The sequence below is a fragment of the Mirounga leonina genome, unplaced genomic scaffold, assembly GCF_011800145.1.
Source record: "Mirounga leonina isolate KUSES-001 unplaced genomic scaffold, KU_Mleo_1.0 Mir_173, whole genome shotgun sequence".
Lineage (NCBI taxonomy): Eukaryota > Metazoa > Chordata > Mammalia > Carnivora > Phocidae > Mirounga > Mirounga leonina.
Window position 1 is genome coordinate 11,713,389 of NW_023270447.1, and position 22,780 is coordinate 11,736,168.

General features: G+C 40.7%; 2 protein-coding genes across 2 annotated transcripts in view; both read left to right on the top strand.

Annotated features, from left to right (window-relative positions):
• LOC118020399 (WW domain-binding protein 11-like) overlaps positions 1 to 10,486 on the top strand; it is a 107,670-nt gene extending 97,184 nt beyond the window's left edge. Inside the window, exon 2 of the mRNA XM_035020283.1 lies at positions 10,391 to 10,486. Within this exon, the coding sequence (XP_034876174.1) occupies positions 10,391 to 10,486 (96 nt within the window). The remainder of the gene's footprint in view (positions 1 to 10,390) is intronic.
• Positions 10,487 to 11,127: 641 nt separating this feature from the next.
• The window catches only part of PLPPR5 (phospholipid phosphatase related 5), a 90,213-nt gene continuing 78,560 nt past the window's right edge, over positions 11,128 to 22,780 (top strand). The window contains exon 1 of the mRNA XM_035020284.1: positions 11,128 to 11,364. Within this exon, the coding sequence (XP_034876175.1) occupies positions 11,128 to 11,364 (237 nt within the window). The remainder of the gene's footprint in view (positions 11,365 to 22,780) is intronic.

Consider the following 22,780-nt stretch of genomic DNA (forward strand, 5'->3'; position numbering starts at 1 on the left):
AACAGACACCAGAGTTCTCTCTCTCTGTGCAAACCCAGAGGAAAGACCATGTAAGACCACAGTGAGAAAGCACTGTCTACAAACCAGAAAGGGAAGTCTCATCAAAAACCAACCCTGATGGCACCTTGATTGCAGACTTCTAGCCTCCAGAACTGCAAAAATACAAATTTCTGTTGCTTAAGCTATCCAGTCTACAGTATTCTGCTATGGCAGCCCAAGCAGACTGATCTTGGTGCCAATCCCCAATCTCCCCTGGATCTTCCACTTCTGGCTCAGTAACTAAACTGGATTATCAAATGTTAAAGGGAAGTATGGGCATATATTCCTCAAGCCTATGGTCTCATTTCTAGCTCCACTAAATGCCAAAGTGAAAACTTGGTGTCACCCCAGAGCAGCTTTCATTTTATGCAGCTGTAGACTTACAAATAGGCATCTTGATGAGTAAAAACCTGATTTATTCAAATTGGACTCCACACACACTGAAAGCCTCAATTAAGTGGAGTAGTTTTGGTGGTAGTATCCACACACGGCCTTCTGGAAGATAGACCAGCTAAGACTGATGCTGTCATACCTCATCAGCAAACTGGGGTAGTTGTGAGGATCAGAGATATATGAGTAAAACACCTACCCTTGTTTCTAGCATAGAGTAGTCACTCAATAAATAGTTTTGTTGTTTCAATAAAACGAAAATATATTTCAAGAAAAGCCAGTACTGGGCATGGAGTGTCCCCAAGCAGGCAGGGGGATTAGTTCATAGCCAAGGCTGAGGATAGCTCCCGGCCCTTCCCAACCAGACAGCCTGTTGGGGAAATTGAGAGCAGATGGAAGTGGCTCCTCCCTCTCCCAGGCAAGGGAACTAGGACAGAGCTCCGCCTGTGGAGACACTGTGGAGAGTGTCTTTTGTCCCTACTTGAGCAGTAGGGCTGGAGACAACTTCTGGAAACTGTGTGGCCCACCGGCACTCAAGCCAAGAGGCAGACAGGCAAGAGCTGAGAGTCTACAAAGCAAAGCCAGTGGTCTGTTCAATCAGGGAATGTGGGGTGCCAGTCAGCTTGAGTTAAGACAACAAAGAGCTTTACTGGCTTTACAGCTGCCTCTCCTGCTACACCTGGGCAGGGAATCTAATTCGTAGCCCCACTCATTGCTGAATACAGCAGTCAGCCCATCCAACCACTGACCCTAACCTAGAGCACACAGGAAACTGCATAGCCTAGTCCACAGGCCACTGTATACAGTACCACTTGAACAGAGAGCACAGCCCTTGGCTTCCCCATTACACAGAGCAAAACCTCATCTGACCATGGAATTCAGTGCACACTCCGACTCATGTTTCCAGATAATGAGCTTTACAGATCTTGGGTCCTGGAATGCCAACCTGCCAGTTCAGGGAAGCTAATTCATAGCCTCATCTACTACTGAAAATAGTACCTGGTGCCAGCCATCTAATAAGCCTGAACAGAGAATCCAGGAAAAAGTGGAGTCCATCCTAAACTTCTCTTAGCTAGAGAGCCAAGTCAGCAGTCTTATCTAACTATTCTCAGCTCCCTCCCCTCAACCCCCACCCTCAGACTCAAACTTTTGCCTCACCCAAAAGTATTCTCAACCCCCTCCCCCCAATCCCCATCCTCAGACTCAGACTTTTACCTCACCCAAAAATAGACCATAATATCAGGCTCCACCTGCCCAAAGACATTGCCAGGAGACACCCAGAAACCCAAACTGAACTGACTGGTGAAGAACTGTCTCTGTTAAAGCAAACCTGTAAAGTCTGGAAGAGGAGCCCAATTACTCAAATGTGCAGATACCAACATAAGGAATCAAGGATCACAAAAGATCAGATAAATAGGACACCACCAAAAGAAACTAATAAAGCTCCAATAACTGACCCAAGAAATGGAGATATGTAAGGTATCAAAGAATTCAGAAGAATTCTTTAAGAAAGTTTAGTGAAAGATAAGAAAACACAGACAACTAAACAAAATTAGGAAAATGATGCATGAACAAAATGAGAGGTTTGATAGAGGAAGAGCAACCTCCAAAAAAAAAAAAAAGTCAACAGAAATCCTAGAGTTGAAAAATAAACAACTGCATTGAAAAATTCAGTAGAATTTCAAAAGTAGACTCAACCATGCAGAAGAAAGAATTATACTCTGGAGAATAGGATATTGAAAATTACTCAGAAGAGCAAAAAGAGATAAAAAGAATGAAGAAATCTTATGGGAATTATAGGATACAATGAAAAGAAACAGCATTCACATCATGAGAATTCCAGAATAAAAGAAAAAGAAAGGGTCAGAAAGTATATTTAAAGCAATAATGGCTGAAAACAACAAACCTGGGGATATTTCTGATCCACAAGGCCCAAAGAATGCCAAAAAGTTGAACCTGAGTAGGGATATATTGAGACACATTATAACTAAATTGTGAACAAAGAAAGGTATATATACTATAAAGGTATAGTCATCAGAACAGTATTGTACTGGCATAAAAACAGACAACTAGACCAATGAAGAAAAGACAGTATCTTCAATAAATGGTACTGGGAAATTGAATATTCACATGTAAAAGAATGAAACTGAAGCCATATCTTACCCATCACAAAAATGAACTCAAAATGGATTAAAGACTTAAATCTAAGACCTGAAACCATGAAACTCCTAGAAGAAAAAATAGGAATAAACCTCTCTGATATGTACCTAGGTGATGATTTTTTGAACATGATACTTTAAGCATAAACAACAAAATCAAAAATAAACTACATCAAACTAAAAAATTTCTGCACAGCAAAAGAAACCATCAACAAAGTGAAAAGACAACCAATGGAATGGGAAAAAAAATTTGTAAACCATACATCTAATAAGGGGTTAATTTTCAAAATATATAAAGAATTCATACAACTCAGTGGCAAAAAACCAAATAACCCAATTAAAAATGGGCAAAGGACCTGAATGGACATTCCTCCAAAGAGATATACAAAAGGCTAACAGGTACATGAAAAAATGTTCAACATCACAAGTCATTAGGGAAATGCAGATTAAAACCACAATGAGATATCACCTCATGCTTATTAGAATGGCCACCATCAAAAAGATAAGAGATAACAGATGCTGGTATGGATATAGAGAAAACAGAATCCTTGTGCACTATTGGTGGGATTAGCCACTATGGAAAATAGTAAGGAAGATCTTCAAAAATTTAAAACTAGAACCACCATATGATCCAGCAATTCCACTTCTGAGAATATATCCAAAGGAAATGAAAAACCTACCTTGAAAAGATATCTGCACCCCCATGTTCATAGCAGCATTATTTACAATAGCCAAGACATGGAGGCAATTTAAATGTCCATTGATGAATGGATGGATAACATTTTGTGGTATATATATATAGATACAACAGAATATTATTCAAACATAAAAAAAAAGAGAAATCCTACCATTTGCAACAACATGGCTGGATCTTGAAGACATTATGCTAAACAAAGTAAATTAGAGAAAGACCGCATGACCTCACTTACATGTGGAATCTAAAAGCAAGCAAACAAAGACAACAAAAAAATCAACTCATGGGGAAGAGATCAGACCTATGCTTACCAGGGGTGGAAGGTGTGGGGAGGAGGAATTGGAGGAAGGTGATCAAAAGGCACAAACTCCCAGGTAGAAGATAAATAATTCCTGATGATGTAATGTACAACAGCTAACGCTGATGTATGATACATAGGAAAGTTAAGAGAGTAAATCCTAAAAGTTCTCATCACAAGGAGAAATTTTTTCTTTTTTTTCTTTCTTTTCTCTTTATTGTATATGAGAAGACAGATGTTAGCTCAATCTATTGTGGTGTCATTTCACAATACATGTAAATCAAAGCATAATGCTGTATGCCTTAAATTAATACAGTGATGTACTTCAACTACTTCTCAGTAAAACTGGGAAAAAAAAAAGAGTTCCTCCAAAAAATGTGAAGGGCTTCTATTAATAAAAGCAGTAGTTCCCCAAGATACCCTATTTTATGAGATTTTTATGAAGTTAATTAAGATTTTACTATTCATGTTCTTCTATTTTTATTAGAGATCCATATGAGCCAGAAGAATATTACAGCAAGTCATCAGTGAGTGGAAAACAAACTAAAATATTTTATTCTTACCCATTACATTAAATTGAAGACATTGTTATATTTGAAGCGTTGTTTACAATAATAAAATTGATATAATAAAATATGATTAATCAATACATGATTTAATAACAAAAAGTGATAATCAGAAGAGTTAACATAACAATACAAGCACAGTGATATGTTTCTCTTCCAAAAACTTCCCCCATCTTTCTTTCAAAATGTTACAACATATAAATACTTGTATTTTAGAGGTAACGCTTTCTGCTACTTACTCTCTTTCAGTGCAGTAATTAAGACATTATTTTCTTTCCTTGACCAAAAAATTATTTTCCTTGCTTATTGTTATAAGCCCATACAGTGAAAAGTTCAGTAATTTAATAATCCATTCAAGTATGATGAAATTTACAGCAGAAATTGATTAAGCCAGAAGCCTTTGTGCCCTCACTAAAATAACATTCTAAAAATTACCTGATTCTAAACTAATAGTTGATTATGGTCCATATATGAACATAAGGAACCATTTTGAGTGTCTAGTTTCGTTATGTCTTTGTTTCAATCATTATCCAGTACACTGAAGGACAACCAAACAAATGCTAATTACCATTCACAATCTGTATCGTTGACAAAGGACCTGCAGCTGTCATCGGCATAGTTTGCCCCACATTTTCCAAAACACCTCTAAAGAAGCTCCGTTTCTCATTGTTAGCAGGATGTGTGATTTGTTTAGGACAGTCCTCATTTATCATAGCACAAGTAATGACTTTCAGGTGTCTTCAAGTAACATGAAGTTACATAGACAATTGAGCAAGATTTTATGCAGGCACATTTCCAAATGGATCAATGAAAGTTTTGCTGATCCAGCAGTCTCAGGATTAATTATACCAGAAGAGTAATAATAACGGTGATGATCATTATTGTCATGAATGGCCTAGGCTCTGTGTTGCATCTTGGTGAAGTAGGCAGCCTTATCCTCATTTTAGAGTACTATAGAAACTAAGAAATTAAAATGACTTCACCAAGTTCCCATTATTATGAATCTACAGAACAAAAATATCTGTTGAGTCCTCAGTCCTTGGGCTTAACCACCCACTTCACTGACACGTTCCTATGTCCTTATCTTTAATAATTGTTTAAAGTTATTCTCAGGGAATTCGAATATTTTGAAACTTCCCCTCATGTAATGGATCCACCGACTTACACTTTCCCAAGCATTGTGGGTTTTTTTAATGATTTAAATATATGGTAAATAATCTAATATTCACAGATGTGGAAACAGACCAGACAGCAAATAATCTGAGTTTTTTTGAGTTGGAACTCAGTGCTGGGAAGAAAATTCAGCACCCACTTAGATTAGGCATTTTCTCCTCCTAATTACGATATATTTCCTAATGCAGAGTTGCCCAATGCTTTGATATTTCCAAAGCATTTAATAAATATAAGCCTTTCGATGTCTTTGTAAAGATTCACTAACTCAATTTTACAGATGAGCAAACTGAGATTTAGAGAGGCTGATTGCCATGGCCACACAATATGATCAGCATGTTTCAATTAACTTTTGCTAACTCAATAATTTAAAATTTTTATTTTAATATAGGAGTGTTCAATTGATAACATATTAAATTTTTCTATTCTTTCCCAGCCTTAATGTCTTATAAATTTTAACTCTTTTACTTAGTCTATCAATTTCATGCCTATACCTTCAGTGAAATATAACTAGATTTAATATGTGTGCTAGTAAAATGTGTGCTTGGTTTGTGATAACTGTTTTGAAAGTGAAAACTTAAAATAATACTGGAAATGTAGAAGAATACAATCAGCTATAATGCAATCAGGGTAAGACCTTTTTAAGATATCTCAGAGGTTCTAACTGAAGATAAATACTACTTGTCCAGATCAGAAGTTTCTGGCCTCTGAGATAAACATCCATTACAGCTGGAACCTCAAAGACAGACATACACATTACTACACTGGCTGATTTTCCTCCTGTTTTCTTGAGAACACAGCTACCTCCTACATCAAGCACAGAAGATTTTTATGTGAAGATGCAGTGCACTATGATGTCCATAATAAGAGGTCAAGGTGTAAACCCAAATGTGCCTAGCTCTCTTTAGTTTGCCTTTGAGGATGTTGTATCTTTAAATTTATATGAACACATTTAAGGACTTTTCTTGTGTTAACCAGTCCTACAACTTATTCCTTAAGTATCCGGGATGTTCTCTATATCAAATTGTTTGGGAGTTAGTAAACTAGTGTATTTGCTCCTTCTCAAGATCCAGTTCAGTAAAGACCTGTCAAGATATTGCCTTTTGTAGTTCAATAATTATTAGAATGAATTACCAGATGCCTTTACTTATTCTGAAAGCAATTACCTGGCCTATTAAAAAAAATCTCTTTCCAAATCTATTCCCATTAGATCTTCCACCAATCTATATGTTAATATTTAAAGTTCCTCATTAGTACAAAGTCATCTAACTTTTCACACTCATGAATCTCCTCAAACATCTGCAGCTCAAGTTTAGCATTATGAGCATTTTTGTTGTTGTCTTTGTCATTGATTTTGTCATTGCTGTTGTCAAGGAGGACTCTATTCTTTTGGAGATGCTTCCCTAGTTTGTCTTGTGTAAAGTCTTCTGAATCCTTCATACCTCACCATCTCAGCTATGCATTGAAAGTAATGTTATTTTTTTCTGTTTTGGCACCGTGGAATGAGAAGAGTTCAGGAAAATGCCCTGGCTTACCTCTGAGTTACGTGAAACACATGGAAACCCAACGCTTAGCATTCTGTGTCTTCATTAGTCCTTGGAAATGCTCGGCCATCTTGCCAAAACCATTCTGTCTATAAACTAATGAGGGCCAAATCCTTGGATGTTAATGGAAAAATCTCAGTCTGCCTCTCTTGCTAGTCACAGATTTATTGTACAGAACCCAATTGGTAATAATCTTGAGGAGCTAGGTACATCTCCAGTTGCCTTCCAGCAAGCACCTTAGATTTTCTAAGTTAAAGAAGGACACAATCATTTACCTAACTATCTACAGTCAATGCTTGGCCTTCCAAGGACGATTCATTCAGTTGGTCTTTGCATTGTTATCAGCATAAACATCCACCCCAAATTTTTGTACATTTGTCTTCTGTTTGTGGATGAAAAGTTATAAACCATATAGACAAGGACAACAACTTCACATGCTGGTCTAGCACCTTACTAGTTCTTATCAGAACATTAGTGTTGAAGTGGGAAGATGAGAGATATTGAAATGGATAAGTGACTCCCCTCAAGATTTGTCTCAGTATTTATCATGGTTCATGTTTTATGGGTGAAGAAACAGAGTGAGATCAGAGTGGTTGTTAGGACATGGGCAAATAAATATAATATGAAACACTGGAAGTTGGAAAATAGAAGTTATAAATGCCATATTTTTTGACCTGGATTATCCACCTTGGTTGGAGCTGAATAGGAAGAATTTGCAGGGCAGGACAATGTTTTCAGAAAGATTGACTGCTATAATATATTTGAAAGCACAATGAGGTGCCTAAGAATTAAATTAAATTAAGAATTTAGGCAAGGATTCCAAAGGATTAACTATGAGCAGGGCTGTTGTTAATCTAGAAACAGTGGAAAGGTAAATTAAAAATTGAGGTAGGATTCCCAAGGGCTCTTTGAAGTTGAAAAGATGTATTTTGGAAAAGAATTAGCTTAAATAATTTATAAGAAAATAAAGTGAAAAAACATGCTAAACCAGTACCTTCTTTGGGCTAGGTACTTTACATGGTCTCATTTAATTGTCAAAATAAGCCCAGAGACGGGAAATTGGAGGGAGAGATGAACCATGAGAGACTATGGACTCTGAGAGACAAACTGAGGGTTTTAGAGAGGAAGGGGTGGGGCGATGGGTTAGCCAGGTGATGGTATTAAGGAGGGCACGTACTGCATGGAGCACTGGGTGTTATACGAAAACAATGAAGCGTGGATCACCACATCAAAAACTAATGATGTATTGTATGGTGACTAACATAACATAATAAAATAAAATTTAAAAAAAAAGCACGGAGGTGAGAAAAATTAGTTCATTTTGTCCCCCAAAAAGCTCAGACTCAGGAAACTAAAGTAACCAGCCCAAGGGCACATAGCTCATGCTTTTTCATCCATTTCACATCATTTCTATGAATAACCAATCTGTTCAAATATTCATGGAAGTTGAACTTAATGTTGGTATCCTTATAATGTGAGTTAAGATTCCGTATTAATTTCGAATTTCAGCATTGGATCATTAATCAACCATGAATCAGTCAATAACACTATTTGACTGTCCATGTCTAATGTGGACAAATGATGGGGATGTTGTGGAAAATAATATTTTATTCCCGAGATGGATAGCATCTGAAAAAGAAGACAGAATGTCCATAAACCTATAGGAAAATGTATACACCTATAGAAATATGGATACACCCAGAATCATTTTGTAAGCCAAAAATTAGAAGGAGGTGACTGGTGATAAATGTTGGAGTGACCTGAGTTAAGGTAGTATAGATATGTTTATGTCTACAAGTCAAATTTTATAACATTTAAACATGATATAGGTGTTCACTATGTGCCAGACATAATTGAGCATCATTAATCCTCCTATCAACCTTGTAAAGTAGGTACTAATATTATCCTGATTTTACTGGTGATGAAACTGAAGCAGAAAAAAATCAAGCATCTCGGCTAGGTTTCCAGAGCTGGTAAGTGGCAGAGCTGGGATTTGAACTGAAGTAATATGAGAACTGCTGCTCTTACATTAACCTTCTACCTTCAGTGTTGGTATGTCATGTAAGTAGGCAGTCTATGTTTACCTTAGGATATAAAGATTATGATTCCCTAGTCCCTGACATACATCTTATATGTGAGCATACTTCACCATTGTTCTTAGAGGAGTAAATTCATTAATTTATTCAACAGATATTTACTGAATACCTACAATGTGGCATACACGGCTCATGCTGGGGACAGAACAGTGAACAGGACAGACAAGGACCCTGCTTTGTCACACTCACAGTACTAGGCACTCAATACATGTTAACAATGCAGTACATACATTTTAATCTCAAAAGTAATGTATGTTTTCATTGGCTTGTATCGATTACCTACATCACTCTCCTTAATCCAAAATTACCCTTAAAATCTACCCTTAAAAATTAAGACCATTTTTCCAAAAATTCTATTAATTAGAAAGGTTTGGAAGATTCCTATGTACAGCCAGAAGAGCAGTTTAAACACTCTTACAGTCTTAAAATGATTCTCTGAATGGGGCTTTAAATCATGTACCTTTGTAGTAGTTACATTTTCATAATATGGTAAGCCACTCTTGTCCATTAAGGAAACGCTTCCTCCCACTGCCCCAAATTGCTTATCATACATGTTGTTCAGTGTCTTTTATCTAGTAAGTAGTTATTAAATGATATTTAATAACATGTGGTGGATAAGGTAACCCTCATTAAAGGCAATTCACACTGCCATTGCTTCTGCCAAATACCAATCAGTTACCAAATTTAAACGGCCTTATTAGCCTACCAGTGTTGCTTTTTCCTGATGATAAAGACCCACCTCTAAAAATCAAGTACAACCCACTCAAATGAATGAATATTCCAGAAACCTGCTAAAGTAATCTACATTTTAATGAGACAGGAAGGGCTCTAGGAATATTTTCATCCCCTTGTCTCTAACATAACGCTTCCTTACCTGCTCTCTAGAGTGGAGGATGTGAGAGCAGTGTCAGGTTCTGCTAAGGTCCTCCCCCACCTCCACCCCCACCCCAAGTTTGCTGCCTAAGCTTGCACGCAGGGACCCACGTGGCATCACGAAATGGGTTCTTTACATATATGCAGCTACTTACAGAGCTATGCACACGCGTGTATGCCTATGTAGGGGTGTGCTTCGAGCGCGTGTGGTGTGAGCCCACGTTGGTCTCCCTCTCCTTTCACCTGACCTGGGGGAATCCCGGCAATTCCCCAGAACTCGGGGAATAGCGAGATGAGGCAAATAGCCCTTTTCCCTTCCCTTGTGGCAGGCACCGCTGGGTGCCAGGAATCTGCAATGCCTCCTCTCACAAGCAGCTTAAGGGACTGACTGAAGATGAGCAAGTGGAGAATACATGAAGGAGGAAGGGGCCATGGTACAAAAGATGATGCTTCTGGAGCTACCGAACTATGATTGTGTTTCTACATACAAAGCCCTAGGAAGCTAGAGGGGAGGCAGAGAAACTCTGAATCTAAAATGCTCTGACATTATTTTTCTAACAGTGCCTAGAAACCACCGCTTGGCGTGTGTCCTGCGCGGGGTCAAGGAATCCAAGGGAGCGCCGGCTGAAACTCGCAGCGCGGCATCCGGCACTTTGAGCTTCGGTGGGGTTTGCGCTCCGGAGACGCGTCCACGCATCATTTTCCCAGGCGCTGTGCGGGTTTCTTAAACAGCCCAGCTGCTGCCTCAGAAAGGAGTTTCTAGAAGCTCCTTCTCTGCTGCCCCCCCCCCCCCCCCCCCGCTTTTTCGGTTTTTACCCCCGCGAGGAGCTTCTCGAGCTCCGCTGCGTCCGCCCTCCGAGGGGCACAGGTGCCGCTGTCCCGGCTTCTGCCGCCTGGTCCGCCGACGCCGCCTCCTCCGGGCGGGCCCGCGGGGCTTCACCAGGCGCTGCTGCAACGCGAACGGTCTCTTGCTGGGCGCTGCGGCCGCTGCCGGTCGCCCGGGACTCCCCGCCCTCCCGCGCGACCCCGCGCCCGGGCGGGCGGCGCTTGCGGCGGGCGGGGGGCGGGGAGGGGAGCGGGGGCTCGTCTGGGGGCAGCCGCCTCCTCTGCAGCCTGCTGGCGCCTCGAAACCCGGACCTGCCTCCGCCTCTTCCTCCAGCGACTCCATCCCTCCTCCCGCGCCTCGTCGTCCCGCCGCCCCCGCCACCGCCGCGCCCCCGGTGGCTGCCTCGGCGGACCCGGGAGGGGGCCCGCCGCGTCCGCCGCCCGCTCGGCTCGGCCCGGCCCGGGAGGCGTGCATGCCCCTGCTGCCCGCGGCGCTCACCAGCAGCATGCTCTATTTCCAGATGGTGATCATGGCAGGGACGGTGATGCTGGCGTACTACTTCGAGTACACCGACACGTTCACCGTGAACGTGCAGGGCTTCTTCTGCCACGACAGCGCCTACCGCAAGCCCTACCCGGGCCCGGAGGACAGCAGCGCAGTGCCCCCCGTGCTCCTCTACTCGCTGGCCGCCGGGGTCCCCGTGCTCGTGGTAAGCCCGGGGGGGCCCGCCCTCGCATCGGACTCCCTTCGGTCGCCGCTCACCTTCAGGGTGCAGGCCCCGCTGAGGGTCGGGGCGCGGCGGCTTTGCCTTCTAAGTTCCTCCAAGTTGTGGGCAGCCCCCTCCCCAGAGGACATTCTTCTAGGGCGCGTCAGGGGTGGGTGCGAAGGAAGCCCGCATTTCTCCCCCACATGCCGGCCCCGCAACCCCCCTGCTGTGGCTGCAGCGTTAGGGTGATGGGGAGGAGGATGGGAGGGATGGGGGCTGTGGGAGGTGATGGGTGGGGGTCGGGGCCGGGGAGGAGGTGAGCCCTCGGATGCATTTTTACTTCATCCACTCAGTGGCCTTGCTCCGCCGGCCGCCGGCTCTCTGCGACTGGAAGCTGAGCAGCAGCGGGCCGGCGAGGAGAGGGCATCAGTCCCAGGGGTGTGGAAGGGACTCCTGCTTCCCGAGTCCCGGCGCGGATTCCCGTTTTACCACCGCCTTCCCTTTCAGAGGAAAGTGCCGGGGGGACTAAGCTGACCAGGGAACAAATATCTTTAAAAAAAAAAAAAATTGAAAACTGCTAAATGAAGAGGCTCCGACAGCAGTGCTCGCTGAAGAGCAGGAGCTGTGTCCAAATGACAAGATTCATTTAAAGGCTGCTCCACTCTCTGGGCAGCTGAAGTCCTTTTCTCTGATAGCCTCGCTTAGAGTGCCTTGTGGATTTATGGACTCTGTGTGTGCGCGTGTGTGTATACAGGCGCACGCACACACGTACACACAGATATACATATGTAATTACTAGGATGGTGATCACATAATAATTTACATATGTGAATATGGTGCAAAGTTATTGGTAAGAAAATTGGTGGTGTTTCTTCAGAAAACGTTATGGTTCCTCTGTTATTGTCAAAGTATTGGAGGTATCCTTCCAATGGTGCGGCTTCTCTCTTTCAACTCTCAACAGATAACAAATAGGAAATTAGGAAATGAAGAGGAAAGGGAAAAGGAAGTTTTATTTCAGTGGTTGAATGTGTAAATTTCAACAAATGAATGTTGAGAACATCAGTGGTATCTACTGGGTTTGGATATTCATGTTTATTTTGATTTTAGGGGAAATGATTTCATATTTTTCCAAATAATGAGAGGTTCCTAACACACATAATGGAATTCTACCAAGGAACTTCTTGGTAACTTCAAAGTAACTTCGTTTATCACAGGTACCATGATAGTTGACTTTGAGTTCAGCTCCAGTATACTGGTTTGAAAAGTGTTAGACCTTGCACCAGAAAATGTTTTGTTTTTTAATATTGCAATTTGTGAAAAATCCATCTTCGTGTTTGTGTTCTCTCTCTTCCATTTGAGAAGCTGATAGAGGAAAGAAAATTTAGTGATTTGGGGGAATTGTTTTTCCTTTCTGCAGATGGGTTTTCAGGCACATATTTTCTGGGAGACTGAATAGCTCAGAGATTTTTCTGGGATTTTTTGTTTTTAAAGAAAAAAGTCTGTCACTTTCAGGTCACTGGTTTGGCTACAACCATAATCAATAATGTCTGTAACTTGTCCCTTGGTAATTACCATTCTGTGTCTTATTTAAATGAGGTAGCACCTTTCAGATCCTAACCATCAATCCATGGTGGCAGGTGCCAGTTAGAGACGAGAACATATTGGCCCTAAGATGTTGATTATTTCCCACTTAGAAGGAGAACGGGAATCAGTCATTATTGAGTGCCTACTCTGCTGGGCACACGAGCCATAACTGCATTTATTCTCAGAGCATTCCTCTCCAGATGACATTTAAAGACACTGAGGATCAGATAATAAAATGGAAACACCTGAAAATAAAAATGGGTGGGTGTGATGTTTGTATGCCCATAGGACTGATGCCAAATGCCATGCTACTTCTACTACTTCCAAAGAACATGTTCTCTGGGAGAGGACGAGAGATGGCTAATGCAGCAGTCATCCAGAATAAAAATTGAGGGTTTTTTAAAGGGAGGATCTGACTTGCTTTCCATGTTTTGACATTCAGTTCTTTAGTTGCAAGGCAAAGAATTTGGGGGGTCCATCTAAAGAGAAGGAAGTGTTGGATCTTAAAGGCTAGCGGTGCTGCTGGCCCTTTTTCCCCCTTCTGCTTTTCCAAATAGTACGCTCTCACAGTGGGAGAGGTTGGGAACAGTAACGGCCTCTCTGCCTTTCCATTCTTCTCAAGAACACTGGCTTAGCACAGTCACTTGACATGAAAATAATATTATTAGTAATAATGACACTAGTCGTGCCCATCATTTGTTGAATTATATACCTTATACCCATCTACCATTTGCATTATCTATGAAAGCAATTGTTATTATTGTCACCTAATATTTGCAAAAACTGAGGCTTACAAAGATAAAGTAACTTGCCCAAGGTCTAGGGCTAAAAATGTTATGCTCAGAGTTTTAACCCTACTTTGTCAAATTCCCAAGCAGAAGTCTTTTCTATTATAACATACAAATGCAGTTTAGTAATAAGTTATTCTTCTAAATAAATGCCTCAGACAGTCTCTTTCCCCATCTCTTACACTTCTTAGACTGTAGTGATAAAGGTTCTTCATGTTGTATATTTTTTAACCTTCAAAAGTCATTTTTAAGTCTTCAGATTAATTTGAAAACTAGCTCTCCTCACTACCACAAGCTGTGGTTTTGTTTCATACTTGCTAAATTCATTTATCTAGAAATCAGATGCAATATATCTTTTCAGTTTTATCACTTTTATGTAGTGTTGATTTGGAGCCCAGGTTTGGAATCTAACAAATTTGGATTCAGATCCAAAGTACATCCTGCTGCTATGTTAACAGTTGGGAACTCTACTTGCTGTGTAACCTTGAACAACTTATTTAAGCTTGTTAAGCCGCATTTTCCTAAGTCACAGGATTTTGTATATTCAATTAGATATAATACATAAATGTCATCCTTGGCCCATAGTGGATACTCTATAAGAGATAAGAGGTCAGTAAATCATTAGCATTATTAATGAAATGATAATTCAGTAAATATTTATTGAATTCCTGTGTTGCAAGCACAACATCAGACAGAGTAGAGGTTATAAAGGAAACTTCAGAAATAAACCAAATTCCTGAGGCTTTTACCGCCTAATTTGGGAAATTAGGTAAATATGCCAAGGTTGTAATATAAGTCACCATAATAGAAGAAGTGTGCACGCGCGCGCGCGCACACACACACACACACACACCACAAAGACCTCTGGTGGTTCAGAAGAGGACAAGCTCATTTTTTATTTGGAGGGGTGAGGAAAGGCTTCATGTAGAAAATGGTGGCATTTGAGATGTGACTTGAAGAAGAGGCTGGAATGGAGTTTGAGTCAGGACACCACAGAAACAGCTACACGGACAGCCACTTGATAACAGAAAATGAAGGTTGTACTCTTAAAACAGCAGTGGTTTGTCTTGTTTCTAAGAGTGGCGTGTGGGGAACACAGAGGGTATACGGCGAAGAGGAAGCCTCGGGTCTCCCTGATGAGTCCTGGAATGCCAGGCTGAAAGATTTTCTCAATTTGTTTGGAACTGACTGGGGACATTGCCTGGTGGGTGGTGTTTTAGGACATTTTGGGGACAGTAGTATAGGGCTCTTCTATTATTAAAATGCCTATATAAGAATTTTAAACTCTTTATCTTCAAGTTTATCTTGTGTTGTGAAATATTACTTTGTGTTTGCAGAAAATGCCTGTAACTTGGGCTCATTTACAAAGATGACATGTTTTATAAGCTCCTTGAAAACGTCCTGTTCAGTGTCATCTGTATAGCATTTGCCAAAGCACCACATACATAATTTATAGATATAAATTTAATTAGTGATCTTTGATTTTTCATCGATTAAAAGAACTGGTGATGAGAATGCTTTCTGTGCCCCAAATTTGGATACAGTGGCCATGAGCAGCTATTGTTCCTTAGATCATTAAGCAACACAGGTGATTTGAAGAAGACCAGAGCTAGAACATTCATCTTCATAGAGCCAGAACCAAGGCAGAGAAAACCCGCAGTGAACAGGGCAGATTCGAGTGTTAGGGAACATCTGTGATTCTTTATGTCTACATCCTCAGGAAAGTCCCTCTGGACTCTGAGACTCTGAGGGATGCAGCTGCTGCTGTTGTCCCAAGGGTGTGGAGTCACTCATTGTGGCAGGGGTAGATGATGACACAAAGACATCTCATGTCTAGAGCTCCATCTTGTTAGATCAAAGTGTCTGAAGCTTTCCCATAGACCTCTTCTGTGAACCTCATCCTGAGTGCTCGCTCCTATTTCTACTGCTGGGACACATGCCTGTGGCATGGTGAGGAGAAGCACAGATATGCGTGTCAGACAAGCCTGGATTCTTATCTGCATTTCTCTCACTTACTCTATGTGTGACCTTGGGCTACATTTTCTTATTCATAAACTGGTGACAAAAATGCCTACCTCTTGAGAGGCAGTGCATCTAGAGGTTAAGATCACAGACTCTGGAGTCTGGGTTTGAAAGCCCAGATCTGCCACTTTCCCACTGTGGGAACAACCTGAGCCAGTCTTTCTATGCTTCAGTTTCTTCCACAGTAAAATGGAGATAATATGAGTATTGGCCTCACAAGATTATGATGAGTATGAGATGGGTTCACATATGTGTCTGAGGAGTGCCCAGCTAAATATGTGTTAGCTACCAATAGTCCTCCCAGGTTGGGATGATTAATCAAGATAATCTATTTAAGGCACCTAGCAAAGTGCATCTGTCAGTGGATTCCAGGGCTGATAAAATATTAGAGGTGGACAGAGGCCACCTAGTTCAATGCACTCGCCCACCAAATTGGGGACTCTGAATAGCAAGAAGAGCAAAAATCGGAACTCTATTATTGGCATCACGTCACCTCTGATGACTCCTCTATATTTTCAAGTAGGCCAACACTAGCTAGTATTTCCTATGCAGCAGACACTGTGTTAGATACGTTTCGTGCATTACTTCATTGAACGCTCACCATGGTGGTACTTTCTTTAAGCATAAGTGCTATCATTAAATGCACTGGTAGATGGGATATACGATGTTTAGTGAGGTTGTGTGTCAGACTTGTATCAAATTATTTAAATCCATTAACTAATTTTTACCTTCAGCTTATGAAGGAAATTTGGACGTGAAGAGCTTGGAGTGCCAGCCAGGGGTCCCACGTCGCCAGTGCGAGAATCGTCAAAGCTTGTGCCTCTAGTTCTCCTGTTCTGCACCTTGATCCTAACCTATTAAGCAGATCTTTCCAGATTTTTGGTCATAGTGTTTCAGTACTAGAGGAATCAAAATTTTCTCAAATCTTTTAGCCTCCATTTCAGTTTTTCTGGTTTGACCAGAAGCTTCATGTTCCAGTGTAGATAATGGTTTCAGTGTGTAGTGTAGGAGATTGTTTTGTTTCCTGTTAAGATTGAAATGTTGTGGAGAGGTGGGTGGCAGCAGAAGGGATTAAAAGATATTTCTGGGGGCGCCTGGGTGGCTCAGTTGGTTAAGCGCCTGCCTTCGGCTCAGGTCATGATCCTGGAGTTCCAGGATCGAGTCCCGCATTGGGCTCCCTGCTTGGCAGGGAGTCTGCTTCTCCCTCTGACCCTCCGCCCTCTCATGTGCTCTCTCTCTCTCATTCTCTCTCTCAAATAAATAAATAAAATCTTAAAAAAAAAAGATATTTCTGTTATTCTGATGGGAAGCCATGGTTCTTATCTCTGTGGCATACCCTCATACAGTGCTGCAGGCAGCCGCATTCAAGTGCAACCACCCTCCGGTTCTAGATCTGCACATGATAGTGGGGGGGCCTCTATTACTAAGGCATGTTTCTTAAAGTGGGACCTAGCACTAAATTTGGGGTGCAGTGAACACACTGAAATTGTGTATAAATACTGTATGTATGTACACACATACACACACATACACACACGCACACATTTTTCTGGTAAGAGCCTCCATAGCTTTATTAGATTGTCAGAGATATCCAAGATTCCCTAAAAGTTAGAACCACACTATGTCCTCATGTCTCTTAGGACCTTGTTTCACTTAGATAGTCTCATTCATATTCATTCATTCATTTTTTCCCTCCCTCCCTACATTCCATTTTGTCTTTCTTTTTCCAGAGATCCCCTCCACTTTGCATACTGGTAAGGAGATGGTGATGCTGAGGGGAAAGCAGGGGCTGGTCTGAAAAGCAGCTAGCGTTCCTCTGCTTCTCCTTCTCTCTCTTCCCTTCTTCCTCTGCCTCTCCTCCTCCCCATCCCTTTCTCTCCTTTTATCTTCCTGTTTTCTTTGTCCCCTCCAACCCTTATCACTCGGTTATCCCTGTGCTTTTCTGAGCCAGTTACATTATCTGAAAAATGTGGACTGACTTCTTTCTACTTTTCTGAGTTGTTGTGAGAATCAAATAGGTGAGAATATACTTTGGAGACAATATGAAGAGAACATAATGCGAGCAGATTACGTGGGTTAGATACCCAGCTGGTCATTGGAGATGGTTATGACCGCTCACAGTATGACTACCTCCTTTGTAGAGTTTGAAACAAAATAATGTTTCCAAGGAGCAATATTGATACCATCTGTTAAGTATGCACTGTATCTTATTAATTTTTAAATTTGCATTGTTCCAAAAAGACATTATTTGTAAGAGTTTTAAGTGATGATAATGCACCTACTATATACTAGGTACAGTGCTGTTGCCAGAATTTGTATAATGAGTAAGGCATATGCACTGCCCTTCAAGAGTTCAGACATTATGCATGAAGTTATAGCTGCAAACCTTCGTTTTCTTGTCTGTAAGATTGAGGCAGTGATACTTAACATGATACCTTATAAGAATTAAATATAAACATACATTAAGTACTCAAAAACTGATAGCTGCTCTTTTAACATAAATGCCAGTAATATTTGTTGATAGTGCCCAGTGAAATGACATCAGGTGTACTTAGTCATTTCTGTGGAACGAATGAGGCAAACCATCTACTTTTCACTTGAACCCTTGCATATAGTATATGCAGTAACACATCTAGGGAGCTTTAGCTCTTCACTCCAGCTGGTAAATGACACATCTAGGATCTGAATCTATTACTTCAAGTCCCGTGCTCTGTTGGCTGCATGCAGTTTCCCACTAATTTGATTCCCAACATAAAATGGCGGCATTCCTGGAAGACAGAGGTGAATTAAAGCATATTGATTATGTTTCAATGTGCTGTTTACAGTATCCGTATGCTTGTTAATGTATAGGCTCAGTTACAACCAGACATGACAAGGGGATGTTCAAAGACAGGTCCAAAGACAAAACTTCATTGGCTTTTAGAACCAGTGGAATGGCCAATAGAACAGCTCAACATTTCCATTCATCAAGTTGAGAGGCAAGTTCTGATCTCAGAGATCTTAACCGATAGTTAGGAGGATCCTTTTAACAGACTTTGGAAAATCATAAAGGATATCATTTAGATGGAAGATATTTTAAAATATGTGAAATGGAGTTCTATATTCAGTACTATTTAAACTATTTCTGAGAATGCCACTTTTCACTCAGCAGGCTGGTTATTTTTTTAGTCTTATTATGACAAATGTAGTTTGAAAATCACTGACAGTAAAACCACCATTTGTTGTTGTTGTTGTTGTGAAAAACAGAATCTGAAAGATTTTTTTTCCAGACCAGGTGCATTTAGAACTCTAAAGGCAATCTTTTGGTGGACATTTCTCAGTGAGTGAACGTGTATATGTGTGTGTGTGTATGTGTGTGTAGTATACATAGATATCTGTATATACAAATATTCTAACCTCTGTAATGCTCCCCCATTATCCATCCCCCCCCAAAAAAACCAATTTTCTGGAACATTCTGCTATAGCTGTTCAGACTTAGCACTAACTCCTCTGAGGAAATCTCTTGGACTTCCAAGTTTTTCTCTTCTAGGACTCCTTAGCCTCTTTAACAAATTGTGGTATTAAAATAACCTTATATTGTGCTTTATGTTGTATTTATTTATTCCTATTTCCATCACTAGACTTGAGCATCCCAAAGTCAGGGTATTGTAATCTGACTAAAACTGATTTCATCATACCCAACTATTCAGTTATTTTCAGTAGATAAGTTATACAGGCACCAACTAAGTTTGTGATGATGAGGTTATAATGACCAAATTCTGATGAACATGCAGTTACTTAATAACCATTCATTAAAACAGGCAAAAAAGTCCATATGCCCTGTTCTGTAAGCTCAGTGAACTGGCAGCTCTTTGTCCTTTGAGGTGTTTAAGTGTATGAAAGGTTCATCACAGACAAGGTGGGATTCTGTGCCCTTGCACTGACATGCTTCATGCAGAATTCCTCCTAAACCAATGGCTGGACCTGGGATCCACTGAGAACAAGTCATTGGGGTATAGGTTACAGACCTCACTGGAGTCTTACGGTTTATTCATTCAAGGATGGAAAGTATCTCCAAATTATTTTAGTCAATCCACATAGCTTGAAGATATTTAATTTCACCAATAAAGATTCTATTTTTAGCATTCATCATGCTAATTGAAAGTCATTACTTTCATCAATAAAAAATTACTTTTATATCCATAATGCAAATAAATCAGTTCTTAATTAACATACCGATAGCAAAGAGACTTGTAGCAGCCTCTTTGGATTGGGCATTTCCTGATAAAATGCCAGTGACTTCCCAAGACTTCCTTCCTCCCTGCCTTCCTCATTCCTTCTTTTCCTGAGCAAATATTCATTGAGCACCTCCCACCGTTGAAAATAAGGCTCCAAGAGGATTTACAGCAAGCCTTGACTTGCTGTAAATCCCCAAACCAGGATTAAACCCATCTTTCCCTTCTTCAAATCTTTCAGAGCAGCATCATGAAATCAAAGACTTATGAAATCATAGGTCAGTTAAATACAAATGTATTCCTGACATATCGACGTATTACCAAAATAACTTGTGGCATTTCCTGTGTACGGGAAGCAAGATTTGTGTTGATAGAACCAAAACCTTATTCTGAGTAAATTGTGTATTGTATTTCTCATGTGATGATCCCCTTTTTTTCAAAGAGTGCTTTCAGTAGCGCCAGCAAAAACTGTACTTTTCTATAAAGATTTTTTTATTGAGATTTCAGATTTAGCTTTTTCTCACACTGGGGTGCACAGAAGCACTTTTCACACTGAGAAGCATCTTATATTTCCAGAGATCTCATCAAAGCAGAATGCCAAGATTTCACAGACACCAAAATTGAGCAGTCTTGGATAGAGATAGTGCACCTGGAACCTCATCTTGTAATTTAAAATGAATTCCTGACATTTCCAATTAAAAAACAAAATAATATCATTGGGTTGGTGATAATGACCTCTTCCTTCACACGTGCCTTTGAAGTGTTGGGTTCACTCAATTACTAAACTGAATGAAGAGACTTAGTCAAAACTACGTGGCAACCCTTTTGGTCTTTCACAGAGAGACCTTTGTTTCTTCTTCTCTCTGGCTCCTAATCACATGGTTACTTGGGGTCCCCTTTTTATTTCTCCTGGGGCTAAGTCTAGAATACAGATATAGGAATCCAGTAGACACGTTATTCAAGCCACACTATTAGGCTTTTTCTGCCATTCAATTTTTGGAAAAGTTGTGAATCCAATGTTAGAAGATTCTTCTTTGTAGCTAGGATGTGTTAGTCATGAAAGCAGCCTTAGAAATCATTTAGTTTCACCTGTTGATTTTCAAATGAATGGCCAGAGAGACTAAGCGACTTGCCCAAGGCCATGTAACTAATGAGGAATGACACAAACAGCTGTCATATGTGGGCACCGAGTATATGTCTGGCATTGCGCTATTTACTCGTATTGACCAATTGAATCCTCCCGTCATTGGAGACACAATTGTTATCTGAATTTACGGATGAGGTCACTGAGGCACAAAGGTGTTAAGCAAGTAGCCCATAACCCCACAGCAAGAAAGTTGACATACCTCAGCAGAATAGCCGATACATGCTTTAACACAGGGATGGTCCTTGTCCCCTTACCAAATTGTATGCCATACTCCTGCTGGGGCTAAGACCACCTGCAGGGAATTGCTCTCCATAGCACTATTAGTTGGGAGAGAGAGACGAAGAGTATGTGATTATTATGGTGGCTTTTTCCTTGCGGCTTTTGTACTGTTGACCGAAAAGATCCCACTGAATATTATATTTACAATCGGCACTGTCTGTGATAGTGAAGAGGTAGTGGGAAATAAGGAAAAAGAACCTTTAATTCTCAAATTGTTTGGTTCTATGATGTCCTTTATGCTTCTAACATCAAATCTTTTCAGACAAAAAGTAAAACTACATTTGAAACTTGCCACAAGTGGATGTAACTAAAACCTACCCATTTCTGATGCACGGATTCCAAATTCTTATAGTGTGATTTTAACATAACACAATATAATATAATTATAACACTATACATAATTAACATATAGCATATCTACTGCACCCAAGGCAGAGTCATTATGTTAAGCTTGGCAACTAGTTAGAGGCATGGAAGAAATAGTAGTGTGTGTGCGTGTGTCAAGGAAAAGCATAGACATTTGTATATTTGCATATTTTGAAGTCGTTTGTTTTTTTTGAAGGGACTTAGGGATACTCGTAAAATGATTGGAGAAATTTTTGGTGCAATCCTATAGCGCCGTTTTCTGTGAAACAGCAGTGACTTGAGAAATCAGTTTTCTGCTATGCTGTGCTTTATGTTATTTTCTCTACTCTTCATTTCCATCTGCTTCAATATTTTCCAGTCTTTACTTTAAGCAACTCCAATCTCACCTCTTTCATAACTCCTCCTTCGATGCTTCTAGTCGACAGTGATCTACCTGGCCTTTAAAATCCTTTTTGAATAATAGTCTGTCCTCTTATATACTTTCCATAAAAGTGTAGTTGCAGGTGTGGGATGGGGAGATGGAGAGACAGCGAGACCAAATAAAAGGAACAGTAGCAATAATGTATTATTGTATGGAAATAGTGAATGCTTTTGGTGGGATTGGTAATAGATTGTGTATATGCAGGTTTTATGATGACTTGAAATTAAGAGGAGTGAGAGATTGGAGAAGGAAGGGAGAAAGGAAGGGGGGAGGGAGGGTGGGAGAAAGAGAGAGTAAGAAAGGAAGGGAGGGAGGGAGAAAGGAAGGGAGGGAGGGAGGAAGGAAGGAAGAAAGGGTGGGAGGGAGGGAGGGAGAAAAGAAGGAAGGGAGAAAGGAAGGGGGGAGAGAGGGTGGGAGAAAGAGAGTAAGAAAGGAAGGGAGGGAGGGAGAAAGGAAGGAAGGAAGGAAGGAAGGAAGGAAGGAAGGAAAGAAGGAAGAAAGGGAGGGAGGGAGGGAGAAAAGAAGGAAGGGAGAAAGGAAGGGAGAAGAAGGGTGGGAGAAAGAGTAAGAAAGGAAGGGAGGGAGGGAGGGAGGGAGG